General features: G+C 39.8%; 1 protein-coding gene across 1 annotated transcript in view; it reads left to right on the plus strand.

The window, feature by feature from the left end:
* The window catches only part of ANKH (ANKH inorganic pyrophosphate transport regulator), a 101,430-nt gene that overhangs the window by 38,939 nt on the left and 41,545 nt on the right, over positions 1 to 20,946 (plus strand). The window contains exon 2 of the mRNA XM_085220436.1: positions 16,601 to 16,817. Coding sequence (XP_085076562.1) covers positions 16,601 to 16,817 — 217 coding nt within the window. The remainder of the gene's footprint in view (positions 1 to 16,600; positions 16,818 to 20,946) is intronic.

Genomic DNA, 20,946 nt, shown 5'->3' on the forward strand with positions numbered 1-20,946 from the left:
ATCAAAGTTCCTGTGTGTTCGCCTGTGCAGCTGTAGCACCTCAGCTAGCACTCAGCATGCAGTAGTGCAGAACAAAGCCTGTTACGTTCCTGGATGATTTAAGCCACTTTAGTTCTTCAAATCTCTGGAGAAGACCTGTGATCCTAAGCTGAGCCAGTGTTTCAGATGAAATAAATAAATAAATGCTTCTTACACCATTCCTTCATCATAGAACTTCCTAACTGAAATTCTCCAGATAAACATTGCTTTGAAATGTAAACTTGCCTGGAAGATTACGTCACCTTTATGAACATGAGAATTTGGGACGGAAAACAAAGACTGTTATTCAACTGAAACTTCAGGAATGTTTAGCTAGACAGCTCTAAGATAAACGTGTTCTTAATACATCAATACTCAACAATGCCAAACTTATCAGCACCACTTTATGCAGAACTGTGCTGTTTCCCGCTTTCCATTCCTTATACCATTTTATCCACTTGAGTTTGTGAGGCTGGACAAGATCAGTGGCGGGATCTCAAAGCTCAATACATCCTTCCATGTCTTCTGGCAGGATACCTGGGGAAGCAAAAGCACTCAAGAAAAATTCTTCCTCAAGGAAAAAGTGCTTCTTGAGCTGCCGTGCGTTCAGGAGCAACAGGATCAGGTCTTACCACATGCATAAAACAGCACTTTATATACATTTATGTTCCATTCATGAAGTGTGAGCTGGAAAAAAAAGAGTTACTGCCGCTTTTTTTCCAGTTTGAGCCTCATCTCAGGAAGTCTGGGGAGACCTTATTTCAGCCTTTCAGTATTAAAGGAAGCTTATAGGAAAGATTGTGAGAGACTTTTTACTAGGGCCTGCATTAACTGAGAGAACAAGAGAGAATGGTTTTAGACTAAAAAAGGAAAGATTTAGATTAGATGTTAAAGGGAAATTCTTTATTCAGAGAGCGATGAGGCACTGGATGAGGCTGCCCAGAGAAGCTATGGATTCCCAGTCCCTGGAGATGTTCAAGGCCAGGTTGGATGGAGCCCTGGGCAGCCTGGTCTATTAGGAGATTCCTCTGCCCAAGCGGGTCTGGATGATCTCTATGGTCTCTTCCAACCCACACTATTCTATGATTTACTGATTCTATAAGTCTGTGTTGCTATCATAAAATTTTAATTAGAAAGTATAATAATCTTTTTGAAGGCCTTTAATCTTTATTCCCTTTGCTTAGTTTGTAGCACTTCTGATGCTTCTGCACTTCTGAGATGCTTCTGAAACATGGCTTGATACTTAATGTTGCTTTCTGTCAAGTCAGTTAGTACCTGCCCTTATGCTCATTGCAAGGGTGATTATTTTCCTGCCACAAGCAGCAAGGATGGTTCTTGCTAAGTTTGGGAACTGGCCTAGGCTGAACACTGGCGCTGAGAGTCATGTTACAAAAGCATGAAGCGTGAAGACAGTGCCAGTTCATCTCGTCATAGCTGTCTGAGGTTTAGCAGAAAACTTTGACTTTTAGCATCACTGATGTACCTTGGTAGATCTTCCTCCAAAAGTATGAGAGCAAACACAACTGTGCTAGCCCAAATTGAGGCTCAGAATTTGATTCCCAAATAAATACCATGTCTGAAAAACTTAAAAACAATTGTTCTTTGTCATATGCTTTTCAGGGTTACAAGATAAGTACACAGCTGAACTTCAGAGCAGAATTGCCTTTTAATTTTACAATGCCTATAATTCAAGGCTCTTCAGTTATAAAGCCCCCAACTTGCAGGAAGAAAAGGCTTAATCCACTAGATACCACTGTGACAAGTATCTGTTTCCTCGAAGGCATCTTTATTAAAGGAATCAAGATAGCTTCCTGAGCGAAAGACATCACAAAAGCCCTATAATAAAAAGAAATACCTTATTTTCCTTAAATCCTTTTGACCAACATCAGCAGCTTTGTTAGTGGCTTCAATGTTCTTTTGTTTGGAATGAAATAAGTCATGTAGGTAAAGAAGTATTTGCCCAGACTTTGACTGCATTGGTTTAAGAGATTGTTTATTGACTCACAGAATTATTTCAGCTCAGTTCCTTTTATAAAATGAGATTTTGGCAGTCTTGTGTAGAGTTGACAAGTCACGTTGGCAGCTTAAATTTGAAGTGACAACAGTCACTTCACTTCCTCCACTTTTATATCACCTGTGTATTTCCCACAATATCATACACTAAAATTAGGTAGAAACAAAAAATGTCCTCCAATAACAAAGTCTCTTCCAAAAACAGAACACAAGTGCTAAAGGAGTTGCCTTATAGATGAGGAGGTATATATGAGTAGAGAAAAGCACAAAAGAGTTGTTCCATTGAAATGATTTTGCATACCTCTGCGTTTATGAAAATATAGTCCTTTTGTTGTATTTGAAGCACTTTGATCTTAGCCAATGGCAAAGCAAGGGGTAATTTGCAGTGCTTTTAAAGCTAATTGATCTGTCTGATGCAAGGTCCAAGACTTTAGGGTGGCCAGAATCCACAAGGGGCTGACTGGGCAGCTGCTGGGTGTGTGAGCAGCTGCTCTACTCCTGAATGCAGGCTGCAGAGAAAGGCAGTGGAGGATGGGAAGGGCAAGAGGAAGAAAGTGTGATGGCTCCAAGCATCGGAGAAGAGAGAGCAGTGAGCAGATCTTTTCTACCATCAACTGCATTTTGGTAGAGTGCATGATCACGTAAAGAAAGCTGAATCGGTTGCTCTTAGGTTAAACTCACAAGAGAAAAGCCTATTAGGATTTCTGTGTACCCACTAACAGCAGCTTTAGAGGCATACTTTCCTGTGTTTGGACTCTGTGGCTCAGTGGGGGTTAAGAACTCTACTGTACACTGTCAAGACAGAGTAACCAATTTCAGGAAATTCACTGCCTACAGTAAATCTAGGATGACTTGAGGGAAAATGCTCTTTTTGAGTCATCTAACCTGACGCAAAAACCCAAAGTGATTATTTCCGCCAGAGTCTCATCAAAAGAGCTGTCTTTCCTCTAAAGTTCAAGAGAAACAGGTAAGCTTTGTCAAGATTGTTTCAAATCAACCTCTCTCTGAAGAACACATTATTTTTTTCTGCTCTCACTTGAGAACCTTTATCTCTGTTTCGAAAGCCTATGACAAATGGCTTCAGAGTGCAGACCTCCCTGTCATTGGACACCAGGTTGCAGGAGAGCCAGCACTGCTCTTAGGTGCTGGTGACTTTCAGTTGTACTGAAGAAACTCAGGCACCCTCCTTTGCCTGGGCTCTGATTCAGAAACAGTAGCAGCACCTACCTGCTTTTGGAGGATTTTTTAGGATTGATACCAGAGATTGCGAGAACTGTAAAACCATTTTGGAAACAGATCTAAGAGGAGATAACTTGCTTGATGTACCAAGCTCATAAGCATGCTATTTCTTCATATCCAGCCACTTTGCCGCTTAATTAACCTAAATTTTATGCGAGTAGCAGGAACCTTAGCCTAGATTTTTGGATCTTTGGGGCAAAGAGTTTCAAATACATAGAAAAGATAAGTGATAAGCAGCATCTCTGAAGTTTCTTATGTCTTGAAATAGAAAACTATATTTTACACTTCTTGTAAGCCGGTTTTGAAATCTCTTTTTAGGATCACGACTTCCAAATGACAGTGGTTTTGGAGGCACTGTGGGACCACCCCACCAAACTCCTACACTCTTAAGGAGCTCTTGTTTCTAGACTAGAGTACTTTAACTCCAGTAGAATATAAGCCAGTTTTAGCTCCAATTAAAAATTGTCCTTTGAGACCTGTGACTAATGGAAATAAGTGTCTTGTTCTAGCTTTCTTGAAACAGTTTATCTGCAGGAATATGGCCAGAGAGAGTAGTGATTAAAACCAACAAGAGACATTATCTCAAATCTTAATTTTCTTTGCAAGCATACATTCTTGCTTTTGTTCTAAGACAGCAAGCAGCATCAAATGCTTCAAAATATTTTGGATGTTTGCTCACACTGCCACTCTACAAGATTTGTTCCAGAACCTCATTTTCCTGAAGACCAAAAGCCTTTATTAGTCAAAACCAGCCCAGACTAATTTGTTCCTGACCTCCACCTTGAGAGACTCACTCAAGAGTCTCTGTGTCTCAAGTGTTTCTGACACTTACTTCCCAGAAGTGTTCTACAGTCACTGTGGTTATCCTCATTTCAGTTCTTCTACTACGTAAGCCAAACAGGAGTCCTGTCAGGATCATCATGTTTTGTTGGCTTTGTGCTTGCTTCTACAGTGTTTGCATTCTAGTGCCTCACCCCTTCAAGACATTCATTATATTTACCCCAACTTGGTAATGCCCACTTGTAGTCCAAGCTACTTCTCTTAGCATTATGACACTTGACAGGTTGCTTTGGGAGCATTCACACTTTGTCCCAACCACACTGTGTGGCTGAACAAAGCCCAGCAGCCAGGCAAAACAGACTTGGATTTCACCAGTGCAGAAGCTGGGGTCCATGGAAGCATGGTGAGAAGCAGGACAACTACCTTCTTATCAGTCTGTCTCATCTTATTTTAAAAGGTTGTACTCCAGTGAGGATATTATTCTAGTTAGACACTCAGTGATTTTAAGTCATCCATTTCCTTACTTCTTGATTTGAAAATTGGTAACAAATGTAATGAAGACAGACTACCTACCACTCTTTCATACATTATGGAGAGCCCTGACCAGAAGAGCAGTCATCTGCCACAGCCCCCCAACACCCAGGCCATTCTTATTTTGTTTTCTGAGTCATGTAGCACCCTGTTTCCATAAAGTTGGAGGAGTTGCAGGAGTTGCAATCTCTTTTCTGTTTTTTTCCATAACTGCTTTTTTTTTTTTTTTGTCCTCTCACTGATGTGCAGCGAAGTGCACAGGATCTAAAGCATTAAATCAGCACAGCTAAAATTTATCTCTGAGCAGCTTTAATATGAAATATAAAATTGGCTTTGAATGGGCATCCTGCCATGATTCTTACTGAGGGGGAGAGAGTCGAGTTGAGCATCACACTACTGAAGAGCAGGGATTGAATAATTGAGCTGGCTTGCTTTTATAGTGTAGTACAGACTATTAGCAAGTTTTAATCAGTGAATTCTCCAAAACACTGCTGTCTACAAAAACAATGGATTAAAACTTATCCTTTGCTGAAATCTTCAAAGCCAGAGGATAAAACACAATGTAAGGTACAAGGCTGGAAAAAAAAAAAAAGGATTAAAAAAAGACTCCTTTGCAAAGCTTTGGGTGCACAAATAATAAAGGAGGCAATGTTAGCACATACAATTGATAACTGGTAATGAGCTGTATTTTGCCTAAACAAAACTTGAAAACTGAGGAAGGTGAGTGAGTTGGTGTACACTGATCCAGCTGTGGCTTGTGTCTGTGAAAATCTACCCAAATTGCCTGTGTTCTGCCTCCTGTACTGACAACTCAGACAGGGCAATAAGCAGAAGTCAAATAGCATGTTTCATCTTAGCTTTGCTTTCTGTGCATGTAAACAGCTGACATCGTGTTTGTAGGTCTTCAAAAACTGTATCAGAAGAAACTAATGGCTTAATTCTTGGGGTTTGACAATAGGGTTTTAATACCCTACTGCCTGCATAACTTGCACACTTATTCTGTCCTCATTCATCTGTTTATTTATGAGCAATGTTTGTCTACCTAGAATAATAGAATAATATTCTCACTGAATACATCCATTTTAAAGCATGATGAGACAGACTGATAAGAAGCAGTGACTCAGAGAAAACTCACTAGGCAAAATTATCTGCTGTACTAGAATATTTCAGCTTTTCCTTTATTTAAGCTTCTGGAAATTTGTCTGTTCTTACCGAACTTAGCAAGTCAAGGTCTTGTGCTTGTATGAGATAAGTGAAAATGAGCTGTAAGGTTTAACTGTCCAGTTCAAACAGAGAAGTGTAAGGGAAAGAGTTAGTAGAAAAACCTTCTTTGCTGTTGAAATAGTATATTTTAATAAAAAGGAATGATTGCACAAGGTCAAATGAAATGTAAGAATGAGAAAGGGGGTCAGTAAAGATAGATAGTTTTATGCTTAGAGTTAAGTTTGAAGTAAGCGCAGGGCTAAATGAGCATTGAGCTTATTTATTATGCATAAAATAACTCATGACAAGTGGTGCACTCTGAAGGTGTCTGAAGAGATGCTATTAGACAACAGAACCCATTTGAGAATTACTATGGCAACACTGACAGCTTCTCAGCAGAGAAGCCCATCCGCTACATGTCTGATTGCCCCTTAAGCTGGAGGTGATTTAATGTATTTCTAAGTTCGGATTTTATGAACCCTGGGTAGACATCTCTGAGATTAGATTAAGCGCCAAATTGCACAACATACTTAGCATAATCGAGAATGCTCTTGTGATTGCACTTATTGTTAAAATTCACCTCTGCCAGATACAAAGAAATAAATTTGCAAGGCTTGCTACACCTTCCCGTGCATTTCTAATTCTCTTCTTCCCCGAGGAAAAGACTGACCAGTTACTAGATAAGGAATTCTTAGTGAAAGCATTAGCCAAGGCTTTGGTGAAGATATAGCAGTGTTAATTGTTGCCTGTCTCTAGAGTTGTTCCATCCGAGTATATTAAGACAGAAATCTTTTTTGTATCTCTGTGTAACATACGTGTTCTCAAGAGGTACAGAGGAAAAGACTGAAACACTGATATGTTTTTCATTTCTCCCCTTTACTATTATACATTTAGGACAGAGCATATGGAGCTTGATTGCATTTCAGTTTAATTAGTATTTTACCTTCATTTCCATTACTGTGAAAGGTCATTTATAATAACAGCAGCAATTGAGCTCGCAGCTGCCATAAGATCCCATAAGCAACAGCAATCACGTTCTCCCCTGGCTTCCTGCTGTCCTTTGTCAGAGAGGGTATTTTCTGCCTTGCTCACACAGAAATACTGCTGGGTTCCCCTTATGGAAGATAACTGTTTTGAAAAAGAGTTCCCAATTTCTAGACAAACCTTGCAGTTATTTGTGCTCCACATACACTGGAAATGTCTGGAAAAAAACATGTGCAATAATTTCATTGTGAGTTAACTTGTTGACTTCATGTCATTGGATACTGAGAGAAATAGTCAAGCTATTTTTAAAAGGAAATGTTAGCCAATCCGGTAAACACCACCTGCAAGAACCGGCAGAGAAGTTCAAGGTTCTCAGAACTAAGGCTGTGGGCATAGATGATTTTCTAAGAGAAGAAATTTGCTTCCCAGAAAGTTTGCCAGTTTACCTTTCTGTCTTCCTGCACTCCCACGTCTTTTTCACCCACTTCCCATTTATTTTAAACAGGTTCTTTGGGTCAGAGTCTAGAGGCAGAATCACTGGCATAGTGAGACTTGCTTTCTGCAGGTATCGGAAAATGCTGTAATAACTGGAAGTGCTTCAAAGACTTGCAATACATTCACCAGTCCTAGAGAAAGGAAATCATTGTCACTTTTCAGAATTTGTTTCCAATTCAACTGAATAGCTTTAATCTCATCCTAAGCAAATAACTGGTATAAAAAATGAGAATGGAATTAATTTACAACAGATGTTTCCAACAGCGGAAACAATTTGCATTAGGCTGGTAATCTGGGTGCCCTCTATTTCTCTCTCCTGAACAATTAAGACATGAGCTAATCTGGAAGCTCTACTCCAACTATTACCAGTACTCATACCTAACTAACTGCTTTGTGAAGCTGGCAACATGCTAGAGAGAACAGCTGTTTCGTGACAGACCTTCACCAGCCCTTTTCTGTGCTCCTGACAGCAGCTGATGAGAATCACAGACCTCAGATATGCTCTGCTCAGCTGAAGTTGGGAAGAGCCCTAACACATAAGTGACAGCTTTGTGCTGGGCCACATGGGGAGATAAGTGCTTAAAGAGTACATTTTAAGAGAGCGAATGATTGTGTAGTGCACTAAGTACACCTAATGGTACTGCTGTACTGTGTGCTCAGGGACAGCTGGACAAGTTCCCATTTCTCAAGTCAGGCACAGATGTCCTATTTGATTGTTATATATATATTTTGTAATCATGGCAGCTTTGACATGGACTTTATAGATTGTTCTTTCCTTTTTTTTTTTTTTTTTTTTTTTTTTGGACATAATGCAGTACTGAGGACAATGAAAGACCCAATGACCCAGCTGCAGTTATTTGCCTTTCATTATAAGTTCTGCCATATGCCAAGCCAAGAATTTTGTGTACTTGCTCAGCAGGCTCCTTACCTCTTCTGTCTCCAGTGGGAGAGAGAACATTTACCAAACTGAATGAACAAAGTCTGGAGACACTTGCTTCAATTTGCTTTAGTCTTTCAGTGTGTACAAGTGATGCTCATTAAATAGCAGAGGCTTAATCACACATACATGATAAAGCTTACAAGGAGCTCTGAATGACTTGGGAAGTTTCATTGACAAAGGAGGGATTGGAGTTTGCAAGCTACATTTACTTCAGTCTGTGGCTGGCTGCAGATGAGTTTGAGCTACACTGTGGGAGGGAGAGACAGGCAGACAACTAAAGATGACCTCTTCATAATTCTGACATTATCAACTTTTGAGTGACTAACTTACACTCAGTACAGCTATAAGAGGATTTAGGCAAAAAACTATTATGGTACCGTGAGTATCTTCCTTTAAAGTCCCATAATTCTAAACCATTTTGATCCCATCCTACACATTGTCACTGGGTGTGAACTTCACTCTCTTCTGCAGTCAGAACATCCTGGCCATGCACCTCTTGAGCTAAGTTTTTCAAAGGATTATTTCTGAAAGAGATTGGCTGTTCATGTTACAGAAGGTTCCCCTAGCAGGAGATCCATTCTAGGGGGGTTCCACTTCTTAGTTGCACCAAACACCAAAACATTTGTTTGCAGAGCCATACTCGAGCAAATTAACCCACCAAGAAACCCCCCTCCTCCAGCTAATTGCCAGTTCTGGCAGTGGTAAAATCAGTAAATCTAAACAGAAGCAGTAGTAGGTTAATCTCTAAGCTGGTGTGAAGTGGTAGAGTATTCCTTGTGGTGGTACTGTAACATCTTGCTACAATATTGACAACTTAGAATTCAGTTGCTGACTGTCACAATTAACTGTGCATAATTATTTCATCCCTTTGAAAAATGAGAGGAAATGCCAATTACTTGTTTTCCAAGTAGGAGGCCGTGGCATCTTAATCACTAACAAAGCATGGGGAGTGTACAGAAATAGGGGAGCTGAAGCAGTAAAAGTAAATCTTACAGATCTGATGTCCCACATACTTTTCACAAGAGCCAAGATAGTAGAATAAATCACTTCACAATTGCAGAGAGAAAGAAATCTCATAGGCTTCTTCAATCCATGAGAATGGAAATGCTTTCACTTTCGCTAAAGGTAGAGTTTCCTTGTTCTCCTGGCAGCTTAAGGACATGAACCTACACAGTCTTTGCTATGGGGTGCTTGGCCTTCATAATGCACGCTCAGTACAGCTGGAAAAACTGACAAGATTTTTGTGCAATTCAAGTAGTCTAACAGGTTCTGCTAAACCAGTACAGCTGATACATAGCAGATGGTTGGCCAAATTTTGGTCTATTGAATTACTGACAAGATCTTTGGTGAAAGACAGCAGCAAAGTGGTACAAAGCAGTGATACTGTGGAACCTGCTGAAAAGAAGGGGTAAATATGGGAGAACATAAATTGACTGAAACTAGGAATATGGGCCCTAGCTGCATGGCCATGGATGTTCTGATTCAATTCCAATTGCATGCTTAGATTCAGGTGTAGATGTCTTCCGCAACATCTCTCATTGCAGCCCTGGGCAGCCTGCCCCATGTTGGCCCCTATAGGTCCCTTCCACCTGGACCAGTCTGTACACGATAAGAAGATGTGATCAGGGAAACAATGGCAATATCCATTTCAGAAGCACAGTGTTGTGAGGAATTCATCAGCAGAGACAGAGTGAATACTAATAAAAAGGCAATATACTAGAGTTGCCAGACTGACAGGCACAGGACCTGCGTAGATTAAATTTGCTGCATGCATACAAACAAGTGTTATAACGGTCTTTGCAGAGATTTAATTTATAAACATGAGAAAATATGATTTTATGAAATAAGCAGTTGATAGTAAATCAGCTTGTTTTTTACTATGGGGAGATAATGGAGGAAAAGAACAATCCAGTAGTCACAAGGCTTTCTGTGGGAAATGAAGAACAGAAGGAGCGCTGCTGCAGATACTGTATCACTTGTGATTAAGGCAAATATTCTTTGTGTCTATGTATGTGTGATATTATTTTGTATCATCCCTGGTGTTTTCTACCACTTACAAGCAATCAAAATGGAATTTGGTGAAAAAATAATAGCTATTCCTCAGGGCATTTTGAAACAAGAGGAAGCAGACCTCCCAGTGTTATTTGTCTCAGTTTATGTCTCAGTTTTATTTGTCTCTGCTCATAGGTTTAGAAATATAAATAGCTTTTTAAATGTGTCCCTGGCTACCTGAATATCTGAAGACAAATAAATGTAAACTGGAGCTAGCCGTACTTTGATAGCAGCCACAGTTGCCTTTATGGTAAAACTGCTTTTCGCTCTCAGGGAAACCTGAATGAAAAGCTTGCATGCGTTTTGAGAGCAAAGGATCTCCCTTGTGAGTTTTACTTCAAATAGATTTTGTTCAACTGATTAATTAACATCAGTCAGGGAGTACCAGGGAGGTCACAGTGCAGGGGACCAGCTTGGACATGTTGATTCTGCGACTGTCCTGTGCTGCTGTGAGCACTGCTTATCTAAAAAAGGCCAGTAAAGTCAATGCCTGTGGTCCCCCTCAAGGAATGAGATCCTCCACTGCAGTCAGTGGAAGCAGCAATGGTTTAGGTCTGCTTCGTGCTTATGTCATTGACACACATTCAGTGGACACTCACTGAGGAATGCATCTTGAAAAGCTTCCTACTATCATGGTTCACGGCTCTCGTGACTTCAGGATCAGTTCTCCACCTCTCTGGGATAACGACCATCTCCAGCAACCTATTCACTCCTCCAGTGTTGTGAATGTTCTGGCACTTTGTCAGATGTTTTGAGTGAAGAACATTTTAGTTTCACCATTTTAATTTATTTCCCATGATTATCTTCTGATTTGTTGCTTGTTTGTTTGATTATTCTCTGCCTTATTATGCTGGTTATTTATCTACATGCAGGCACTAAGTGCCCTCAGGTAGTTTTCCTTACCTAATTTCCCACCATTAGCTCTTGCAGTTCCCTTTTTCACCGAATGCACTGTGCCCCAGCTGCCCTATATCTCCTGAATGCCTATTAGAAAGTGCTGTTCCCTCATGTACCTCTGGTCAAGGGAAAACAGTCATGCTTGAAAATTATGCTATTTTGGATTTAGAGTCTTTAATTTAAATTTCTTCCAGGACACACTTTCTTACAGCTTTGACACTAGGAAGTGAGTGAATAGTGTCAACAAGTAAAATCACAAGCCTGGTGATGGTCACAGAGTACCCTGCATTCAGATAAGAGTAGGAGTCTTGCAAAAATGCTTGTTCTTGCTTTTCTTTTCTAGGCCAGTTTGAGGGGTTTTTTTTATGAGTTTTTTTGTTTGTTTGTTTTGTTTTTGTGTTTTGTTTTGTTTTGAGGAGGGGTGTTAGGAAGCAGCAAGAGATAAAAAACCCTTCAACCCACATTTTCAAGGCATTCCCAATGGTCTCCAAAAAACAGACACCACACCACTGGGCTGTGGAGTTGTCCCTGTCCCTAAGCGATTGTAGCTTGCTGCTGGCAGTTCCATGGGCTGACATGATCTGGGCACGTGCAGCAGTGTGGGCAGGGACAGCCAAGTGGATGGCATGGCTGCTCCCTGGGACAGGTCTCAGCACAGGCACATGGAGGGATGTTCTGGTAAGGGGCCAAGAGGAGCTGGCCTTGGATGGCCCTTCAGTTATCTGACATGTGATCAACAACAAAGGCACATAACATTGAGCACTTATTAGTCATTGTTTTCTAACTACAAGGTCAGACACTTCTACCTCCTCAGGGCTGTCTCTTCATACACTTTGTTTGGAAAACCTTCTTGAGCCAGAATAAATGTCTGAGAGACAATTTTACCCCAGTTTTCCCACCTCAGTGCCTGCATCTGTGAAAGTCATAGACACAACACTTTGTTCCTGTCTAGTTACTCACCATTGGCTCCTGCCTTTATAAGGCACAGTTACAGATATGCCAGAGCTCAGACAGCACTGATACAGTGGTCTGATTATTCCACACCGGTGGGCTATTGGATCTGCCACATGCTATTTTGGCAGTGTAGTTTGTGCAGGTGTGACTGGGCAATGCTGAACAGCCAAAGACAACTGGTAAATTTGATACCAAAGACCTCAGTGTCAGGATTTACGAAATGAAAATGCTGCCAACAATTATAAAGAGAGGGATTACTGGACACTGGAGAAGGACTGTCCCTTAAGTTGGCTTGCTCTTTGACCAAATATTTTGGCTCTTTTCCACTTTCTGAGGAGAGGGCAGGTTGGAAGAAAGAAAGCAAGAACATCCTATACATGTTTTCTGAACCAATTTGTAGGAGGATTGTGTGAGAAGCGATCAAACTCTTTAGAGCCTCAGAAACAGAATTTTTAGCAACAGGATACAAAGCTGTTGACTGGAACCAAACTTTTTCTGCCAGTATTAGTGAATAGTGTTGAAAGCTTATGCAAAATAGGACAAGCCAGACCTCTGCCTTTTTTCTTAACAATTGTTGCTCTTTAAATCATTGCCTCCTCATGCAAAAGATTGTTTTATTCACCTGTTGTGCATTTCCTAGAAATCTAATGGAGGTCACATATGTTCCTTCTAAGAAAAGGAAGCCAGCAGCAGTACCAGTTCTGAAGATGTGGCCTACTCCTTTCTGATTTTAGTGAACATTACAGGCAGCACACACTTTCTTCATTAAAAAGGGCTCAAGGTGTTTATGTGTCCTCTAGCAAAGATCTCATCTTTCTAGTAATAACATCATGCGTTATACAAGACATTGAATAGAAGTAGCTATAAATCTGGTTGCCTACCTTTAGGAGGAGTGTTTGAGCAATATGATTTACTTCGACCAGCTGGCTTGTGTACCTCCAAGATAGTGATCAGCCTGGAAGTATTCTGTGTTTTATGATATTTCTAAAAGAGGAGTGAGCAGTGGCAGTGGCTGTTTTCATTGTTTGGATAAAAGCAGTTTACTGTGATATTTTCACCAGCTGACAAATTAGGTTAGCTGTTCATTAAAAACTGAGGAGATTGTGCCATCACCAACAGTCTTTCTTCCAACATATGGATTTCTTAGCTCTCCCTTCAAAACTGATGTGAATGAGCTAGTTGAAAGTAGAATGGCGTCTGAAATATGTATAATTGAGTTAACTTCTTGTGTAAATATTGTCATGATTGTTATCACCATCTAGTTCTGTGATTCTTTTGGCAAACCATGTAAATCTTTGCAGAGATATGCTCTTTTGTGTGTGAAAAAAATATGGAACACAGATTTTTATTAGTAATTTTGTGCATATGAAAATTGTACAAAGTGGAATCAGATGAAAAAAAATGGAAACCTTGCCTGGGCTTATGTTTGTTTTTTTCTTTTGTGAGAGTCTTAACTGAAAATCTAACAGGAAATTAGACTAGAAGTTTTATCAGCTGCATGTATCTTTCTCATAGCACCCCAAACTGACTTTTTCAACTATCTGGGATTTCTTTAGGATTTAAGGATATCAAATATGATATCTGAGCTTTAGTGGACAAAAAAAAAGGCTAGTTCTCTTAGAGTGCATGGAAGCAGAGGATAAAAAACATTTTTTACTGTTATCTTAAAGAAAAAAATGGAAAGTTACGGAAGCTAAACCATTTGTACACAGCTCCATTGACTGTTCATTTCTTAAGAATCTTTCCAAATAAACATTTAGAAGCATTGCTTTTTCAGAGGCAGCCTCTAGAGTATTTCATCATGTTAGCCAACTGTTCCACAGGAGTATAAATCAATGGCATCAAATCTTTTACAAAGTCCCTTTTGAATTTTGCCAGCTTACGTTACCTGGTACACAGTCTGTGTCTGGGGAAAATTACTCAGAAGTATCTACTTGGCTGTCATTTGCTGGTATGAAAGAGATCAGCCTGTATGTAAAATCAGAGAGGAGGAGAAGGAGGAGCACTTGAGTCTTTCTGTCCATCCTACTTAGAGTAGGACTCTGAGGTACTAGGTCCAAGTACACACAGCTACTTTCACTGTCTTGAGCTCTGTACTCTGCAAAGACTTGCATCTATCTCTAAGGAGAGACCTTCATGCTGTGCCAGTTGATAATGCAGTTTCTTAAAACCACACTTCTTGCCCCAGGGAGCTTGTCAGCAATGGATTGTCTTCCTCCATGGACTGATATTCAGTAGTTGTCCCAACAAGGAAAGAAGTACTTGTACATTTGAAACTGTGCTGGAAAAGGTACTTAGCTGTTTATATGTGACAGGAAGCTTTTAAAGCAGACAACCTGAAACTGGTTAGCAGTTTCTCTTTAAGTTTAGGCTGCAAGAAATATTTCAATGTGGACAGAAGAAAAAAAGAAGAAAAAGCTGTAAGAAAGGAATCCCATCCAGGAAATAATTTAAGGCTATGTATGTATTACTGACAACAGGGAGATATAGCATCTTAAAGTTACTTTAAATGAACAGATTATAACTCTGTTTACCTTGATACCAAATGCAGTATCATTACAACCACCATCACAAATGGCAGCTAAACTTAACCATTCATTTCGCAGGTCACACAATCTTTTCCACAGATTGTTTGACTGCAGTTTATTCACCCACTAATACAGTTGACATCTGCAGATTTAATATAATTTGAACTCTTATCAGTCCAATAGATGGAGTCATCTGAATTGCAGAAAAGCTTCTGTATAGCAGCTGCAGATATTCAGTACCTAGCAGAGGATATTTTCAAGAGGGGACAGATTTGAGCAGAACAGATGAAAACACTGGAATCATACGTCTTCAGGGCAGAGTACATTGCAAGAGAGATCTGGCAGATACAATGGATGGAGAAATTGGTGTTTTCTACAGATTTTAGTATGCTAATGGTGCAACTTTTGTTTCAAAAATTAAGTATATTTTGCAGAAAGAGTGGATAAGAACACTAGGAGAAATACTAATTTCTGCTGTATGGATGTGCGGTTTTCGAAGTTGGTGCAAATTGCTTGCTTATAGGGTCTTTGCAAAAAGAAAAATAGCAAAAGATTGCAAGAGAAAAACCATGCTTGCATTAAAAATGGAAGGACTTCACCCTGATTACCTGATGATATTCTGTCTGTGCTTTGTTTGTTCAGAAAAAGCAGTGTTAGAAGTGTTGTGGAAGTGGATAGACTGAGATTTGTAGCATGAATTGGAGAGATGTTCTTGGCAAGACAAATTGTCACAACCCTGTCAAGACAGAGCAGTTGTAAGTCATAGGAGCTAAATATTTGTGAGAACAAGTCAAATTTCATCCTTCATGATTTTCAAATCTAATCCTATTTTAACAGTTTTCTGGATATGTCAGATGATTGATGTTGTCACACTGCATATAAAATTTATCATTCTGTCATTTGTATTCAGTATTTTACAGTGTAAACTGTGTTGCAAGCTGAAATCTTAGACAATACTACACCTTTTTTTGTGGTTCACCTTATCTTTAAGAATAATCCATCTAGTTCTCGGTGACATTTCCTAAATATAGGGTTATAGAATTAATTATTAGGTTATTTGAAGCTGAATATGCACATATTCATGTGTTGTATTCATTTTTTAAATATGCTACAAAGTGCTGTAAATGAATATAGGATCAGAACCTTGTGAAATCATAGAAACATCTAGGCTGAATGAAATGTTGAAGGCCGCTGACTTCACCTTCCAAGTCCCATCACTAAACCATGCCCCTTAACGCCACCTCCACACATCTCTTAAATACCTCTGGGAACGGGGACCCCCCTGTGCCCTGGGCAACCTCTTCCATTGTCTCTCTAAAGAAATTATTCCTAACATCCAACCTCAATCTAAATCTAAATGCATGAAAGGAGAACAGATATGTTTAGTTATGTGTGTATTTAGTTTAGTTTCATAATAAACATCACGGGATAGTCCCACTTGCTCAGAATATTTTGTTATAAGAGATAGAGCGGAAAGCTCATTACACTGAAAAAACTCTTAGCTCCTACATTTCAGCATAAAGTAATGTCAGAGTTTTTTTTTTTTACCTTTGCAGATGCCTGCAAGGTTGGGCACTGATCAATTGAGGCCTTAGGCCAATTTAAATGATATTGTATCACCTACGATTATTTGCATAATCATAAAATTACTTTAAAAGGGCAAAAAAATACTGACTTCTGGTACAGCAGGAATTCCACTGAACACTTTAAAAGTGGATATCTACCTTAGTTCCTAAAGGACAATCTATCTTCAAATCTGTATGACTTGAACTTACAGTCCATATGAAATTATGAAGCTACCCATGTTACATATCACTTACTGCTGCTAAACCCAAAGAAATAAGAGTCAACTCGGGGGAAACAGCAAGACCTGAACTTGTTCTTTCAGACACCAGCTGCAGAAGATTGTTTTGGTATGCTTCCACATGTGGTGCATTATTTTCTCTGTCTTTCTCTGTTGCAACAGGCCTTGAACAGGGGCATCGCTGCTGTTAAGGAAGATGCTGTGGAAATGCTGGCCAGCTATGGGCTGGCGTACTCCCTGATGAAGTTCTTCACTGGTCCGATGAGTGACTTCAAAAATGTAGGTCTGGTGTTTGTGAACAGCAAGAGAGACAGGACCAAAGCAGTTTTGTGCATGGTTGTGGCTGGCGCTGTAGCTGCTGTATTCCATACCTTAATAGGTAAGGTCACTTCAAATCTAATTAACACATCTTTTAATTTACTTCCCTTGGCTAGTATTCAAACTAATTAATTTGTTCTTTTATGATTTTATGGTAAGTGCAAGGGAAAGTGCAAAAGAGATGAAAGCTTGGACCACTATCATGCCAAAGGCATGCAAATTTTCAGTAACATTTAAGCAAGTTATTAAGTGTCAGATTTCACCTCCAGGGCTCACCTGCCTGGCTGCTCAATTTGCTCATCTTTTTCAGCCAAATGCATGAGCAGAACTCTGGGAAGTTTGACAGGCTGTGTGAAGCAGATAGTTCAGTGTTAATATAAGGTAGTGATGATCAACTTAGCAGTGTCTTCCCACATGAGTTTGACATATTGCTTTGTGGCAGGACTGCAAAATGTTTTAGGGAGAGCTATTTGTCAGAGCTTAGTGGCACTGTTGGTGTGTTCCCTCTGTACTGGTCCCTTTTCTACTTACGATACAGTACAAAACTGTAAGCTAGTAGGTGCCAGCAACCTCATTAAAATATCAGGTATTACTAGTGCTGATACATCATCCACTTCTGCTGGGAATTAATTTGTGAGAGATGAAGTAGTTGCTAGGAGTATTTTATGCCAAACTGAGGTCAACTTTTTGAGCGTACTCTGAAGCAAGGAAAATACATAACTAACCCTAAACTGAACATAGAAAGTGAAGCAACCACAGGATTTGACAGTTCCTGAGAGCCTGGAGAAATGTCATATCAACCCAAGCATCAACTAGGATGTCATATGTTGGCCAAAACAAGGACATGGGACCATAACAATAAAAAGCCATGTGATCTGGAAGACTTAAAATCCATCATCTCCAAGAACTGCATCGGATCGTCTGCACCTTGTCGTTCATTCCATGGAGTTGAAAGCTCAACAGTGAGGAAGAGAAGACACTGGAGGAAGAAGCAGAGAGTGCATTGTGTTCAACAGGTACAATTCTCAAAGCTGGGAGCTCTGTGGAGGGGCAGGAGGGAGTTAATGCAATAGCCTGTGTGGAGCAAGTGTGGAGGTACTTGTTGGTTGACCAACAGTAACTTTGAACTGCTTGGCCAGCAGCAGAGGACCATTCTATTGCTTGTGAATGGAAAAGCAAGTTTGATGGCAATTTTGAGAATTGCTGTGAAATTATGAAGTGGTTTGGAAATTGGCCACCATTTGCTGTCAGCCACTAATGCGTCTGAAGAACGGCACTTGCTCAGCATGTAGTTTCTGCCTGGTTAGAGCAGGTAAACATGAATGCTCCATGCTCTTATCCTGTAACAGTGTGTGCCAGCTATCATTAGTGGCTCTGTGTGCCTCCTAAGCATTCCAGTTTTCTCTATTACTTCACCACTGCAGTCGTATACAGTTTATTTTTATTCTATGTTACAGTCATAATAAATGCTTTCAATAATGGCTTACTAGCCACGGCAAGTCCATGGCAGGGTTAAGCTGCTGTTAATTTTCTAACTTGAACCCATGCATTCAAGTCAGTTTCTTTCACCAGTATCTACTGATCACTTCCTCAATATGTTTACAGTTGAGGCTGTTTCAGTGAGTCACTGTTAAAAACTTGGGTCATTTGTAAATTTGGCTTTCTTTAGAATGTTTCTTCAGCCCCCAGAGCTGCTATTCTAGTTGCACACTTGCTTTCTTGCCATTCCTGGTCAAAATTTTTGGCTTAGCAAGCTGGAAAAATGAAATATTTTCTAGTCATTCAAAAATTCATTTTAAACAATTATAGATTTTAAGAATATTTGAAGTGTAACTATCAAGTTTCCAGGTAAAATAGCTGGATTTTCCATGTGGGACTTTTTATTGAAGAGAGCTGTTTGGGCAGCCACTTGAAAATATGCCAGCGAAGTCTTTTGGTTTTGCCTGGAAATAGAGCCCTACTGAGTTCAGAACCTCTGAAATGCCCTCTGTGTAGATACTGAAAAATAAATAAAATACAAAGGCTGTACTTTCCATGCCTTAAAGCTGTTAGTTAAAAGGCTTTCCACAATCTTTCAGCTGCTTATGGTGGCAGACTGCAAAATATTTTTTAGTATTTTAACTTGTCTATGCCTGAAAATATGCAAAGGCCACAGCGGGGACTGGCAGAGCGCCCAAGAGAATGGAGTTAGTCAGATTCTAGCACCAATTGCCTGGGTGCAGTGTTGCCAAGTTTTGTGTTTCAAGATTCCTTTGAACATGTTTCAAATCTTAATTATTCTTTTCTGAACTCAGATGCACAGCTTTCCTAGCAGAAGGAAGAGAAGGAGTCCAGTGGCAAACAGGCAACCTCTTAGGACTTGCAACTACTCCTCAACAGCTGCAAGCCTGCTACAGACTCTACAGGAGACAAAAATTCAGGTTACTGATGTTCAGCAGATGAAAAACTGAAACAAACACAACTCAGGGGATTTAATTTCTTTTACGTGCCATATGTATGGGAGTAAAGAAGATGACATGACTGCCTGCTGTGGACTGTGAAGCGCAGGACATGGAAAAGGAAAGAAAAATCTCAGTGAAGCAAGAAGTACAGAAAGTCAGAAAGCGGAAAACAAGTGGTGGTAGAAACAGAGTGACCAAAATGAATCACCACATTTCTAAATGTGATTGAAACTACTTGCAGTTTGTACTCACAGCTACTCACAAATAGCAGTCTCTACTTCCTTAAAATATCAGAATAGACCATTTCACCCAACTAACTTCATTGCTTCAGCACCAGCTGCCCACTACTGCTCCCTCTTAGAGGCTAATCCATTCCTCTGTGGGAGCGACTGGCTGAGCCAAACTGCCCAAACTCACAGTTGGAAATGTTGGGTTCCTAAGTCATCACTGCACCACATTCTAATCTGCAACAACCTTACCAGTAGTTCCTATAATTCTCCTGTGCAGGTAGCAGTAAGAACCAAGAAACTAATTGACATGACCAAAAAGAACTGAAATGATATTCTCTTCCCACTTTAAGTGCTGCTGTAAACCTTGGTCAGTACATTATTCCTGCCTTTGCTGTTTCAGTTGTTATCTAGAAATAGAAGATAGTATGCTGCCTTCCTTCCCTTGTGCTATTTTAGGAGCAGCTACTGCCAGCAGTTCAGTTTCCTTGTGGGAAGGAATGTAAAGCATCTATTTATTTCAGAGATTGGCTTTTGAGTGGGAATATTGGGCTATAAGAGAACCGATTCAAGATGATAAGCCTTTGTGTGCATATTTTTGGTATCTTAATAAATTACCAACTTGAGAGAGAGAGAGAATGGTGCTTTCATTTATAGAACATCATGTTCCATAATGCACTTCATAGGTGTTGTTCCTCTGTACTAAATGAGGCCTTTTAGCTCTTGTGTCATATAGGATCTGCACATTTTCTTTGGCAAGAAAACAGCATTGTTCAGTGCTTCACTAATTTACTAAGAAAAGGTGTACTGCAAAAGTATCTCCTTTTGCTTGCTAATATTACTTTCTACACCTCTCTAAGGTTCTAGAAATGGCAAGAAGTTACTTTGTCCTTTTTGCTTAAGTAGACATTGTTGACTGATGTCTGCTGCAGCTGATCAAAATTCTATAATGGTTCATTTGGCATCACCAGAAAAAGAAAGGTGGGAACTTTACTAACAAGGCAAACACATCAGACTGGCTGTCCAGTAAGTGTAAGTGACCCTGTTGTTTTGTTCCAATTTATTACTGATGTGCTAACAGACACCAGCCCCTCATGCACAGATTCCACAGGTGTAAACTTTATCAGTTGTTAGCAGTTTTTTTGAACCTGCATGCGTAGTCTCTTCATATATGTGAAAGATGTTTCAGTGATTAGGTATCATAGTGGGGCTTATGCCAAAATGAGCTATTTTTCCAGTCAGTCTTGTTCAGACATGGCCACCGTACTGATTTGTACTAAACTTTTTGCCCAGGGAAAAGATGATAACATAGGATCACAAACCAGAACACAAACCAGGCTTGCTTTTTATTTTTGTCTTCAAAGAGATGATAAAACATTATTTACTAAAAACAGTTTCCTGCTTCAGCATCTTCAAGTAGCTGTTGCTAAAGCAATGACTTCTTTCCCTAGCTGACCCACAACTTTCTTACAAAACAGGTGCAAGTTCTTATCAGCAAAGTATTCAAGGGCAAAGGAAGAAT

The sequence above is a fragment of the Meleagris gallopavo genome, chromosome 3 (genome assembly GCF_905368555.1).
Source record: "Meleagris gallopavo chromosome 3, MGAL_WU_HG_1.1, whole genome shotgun sequence".
Lineage (NCBI taxonomy): Eukaryota > Metazoa > Chordata > Aves > Galliformes > Phasianidae > Meleagris > Meleagris gallopavo.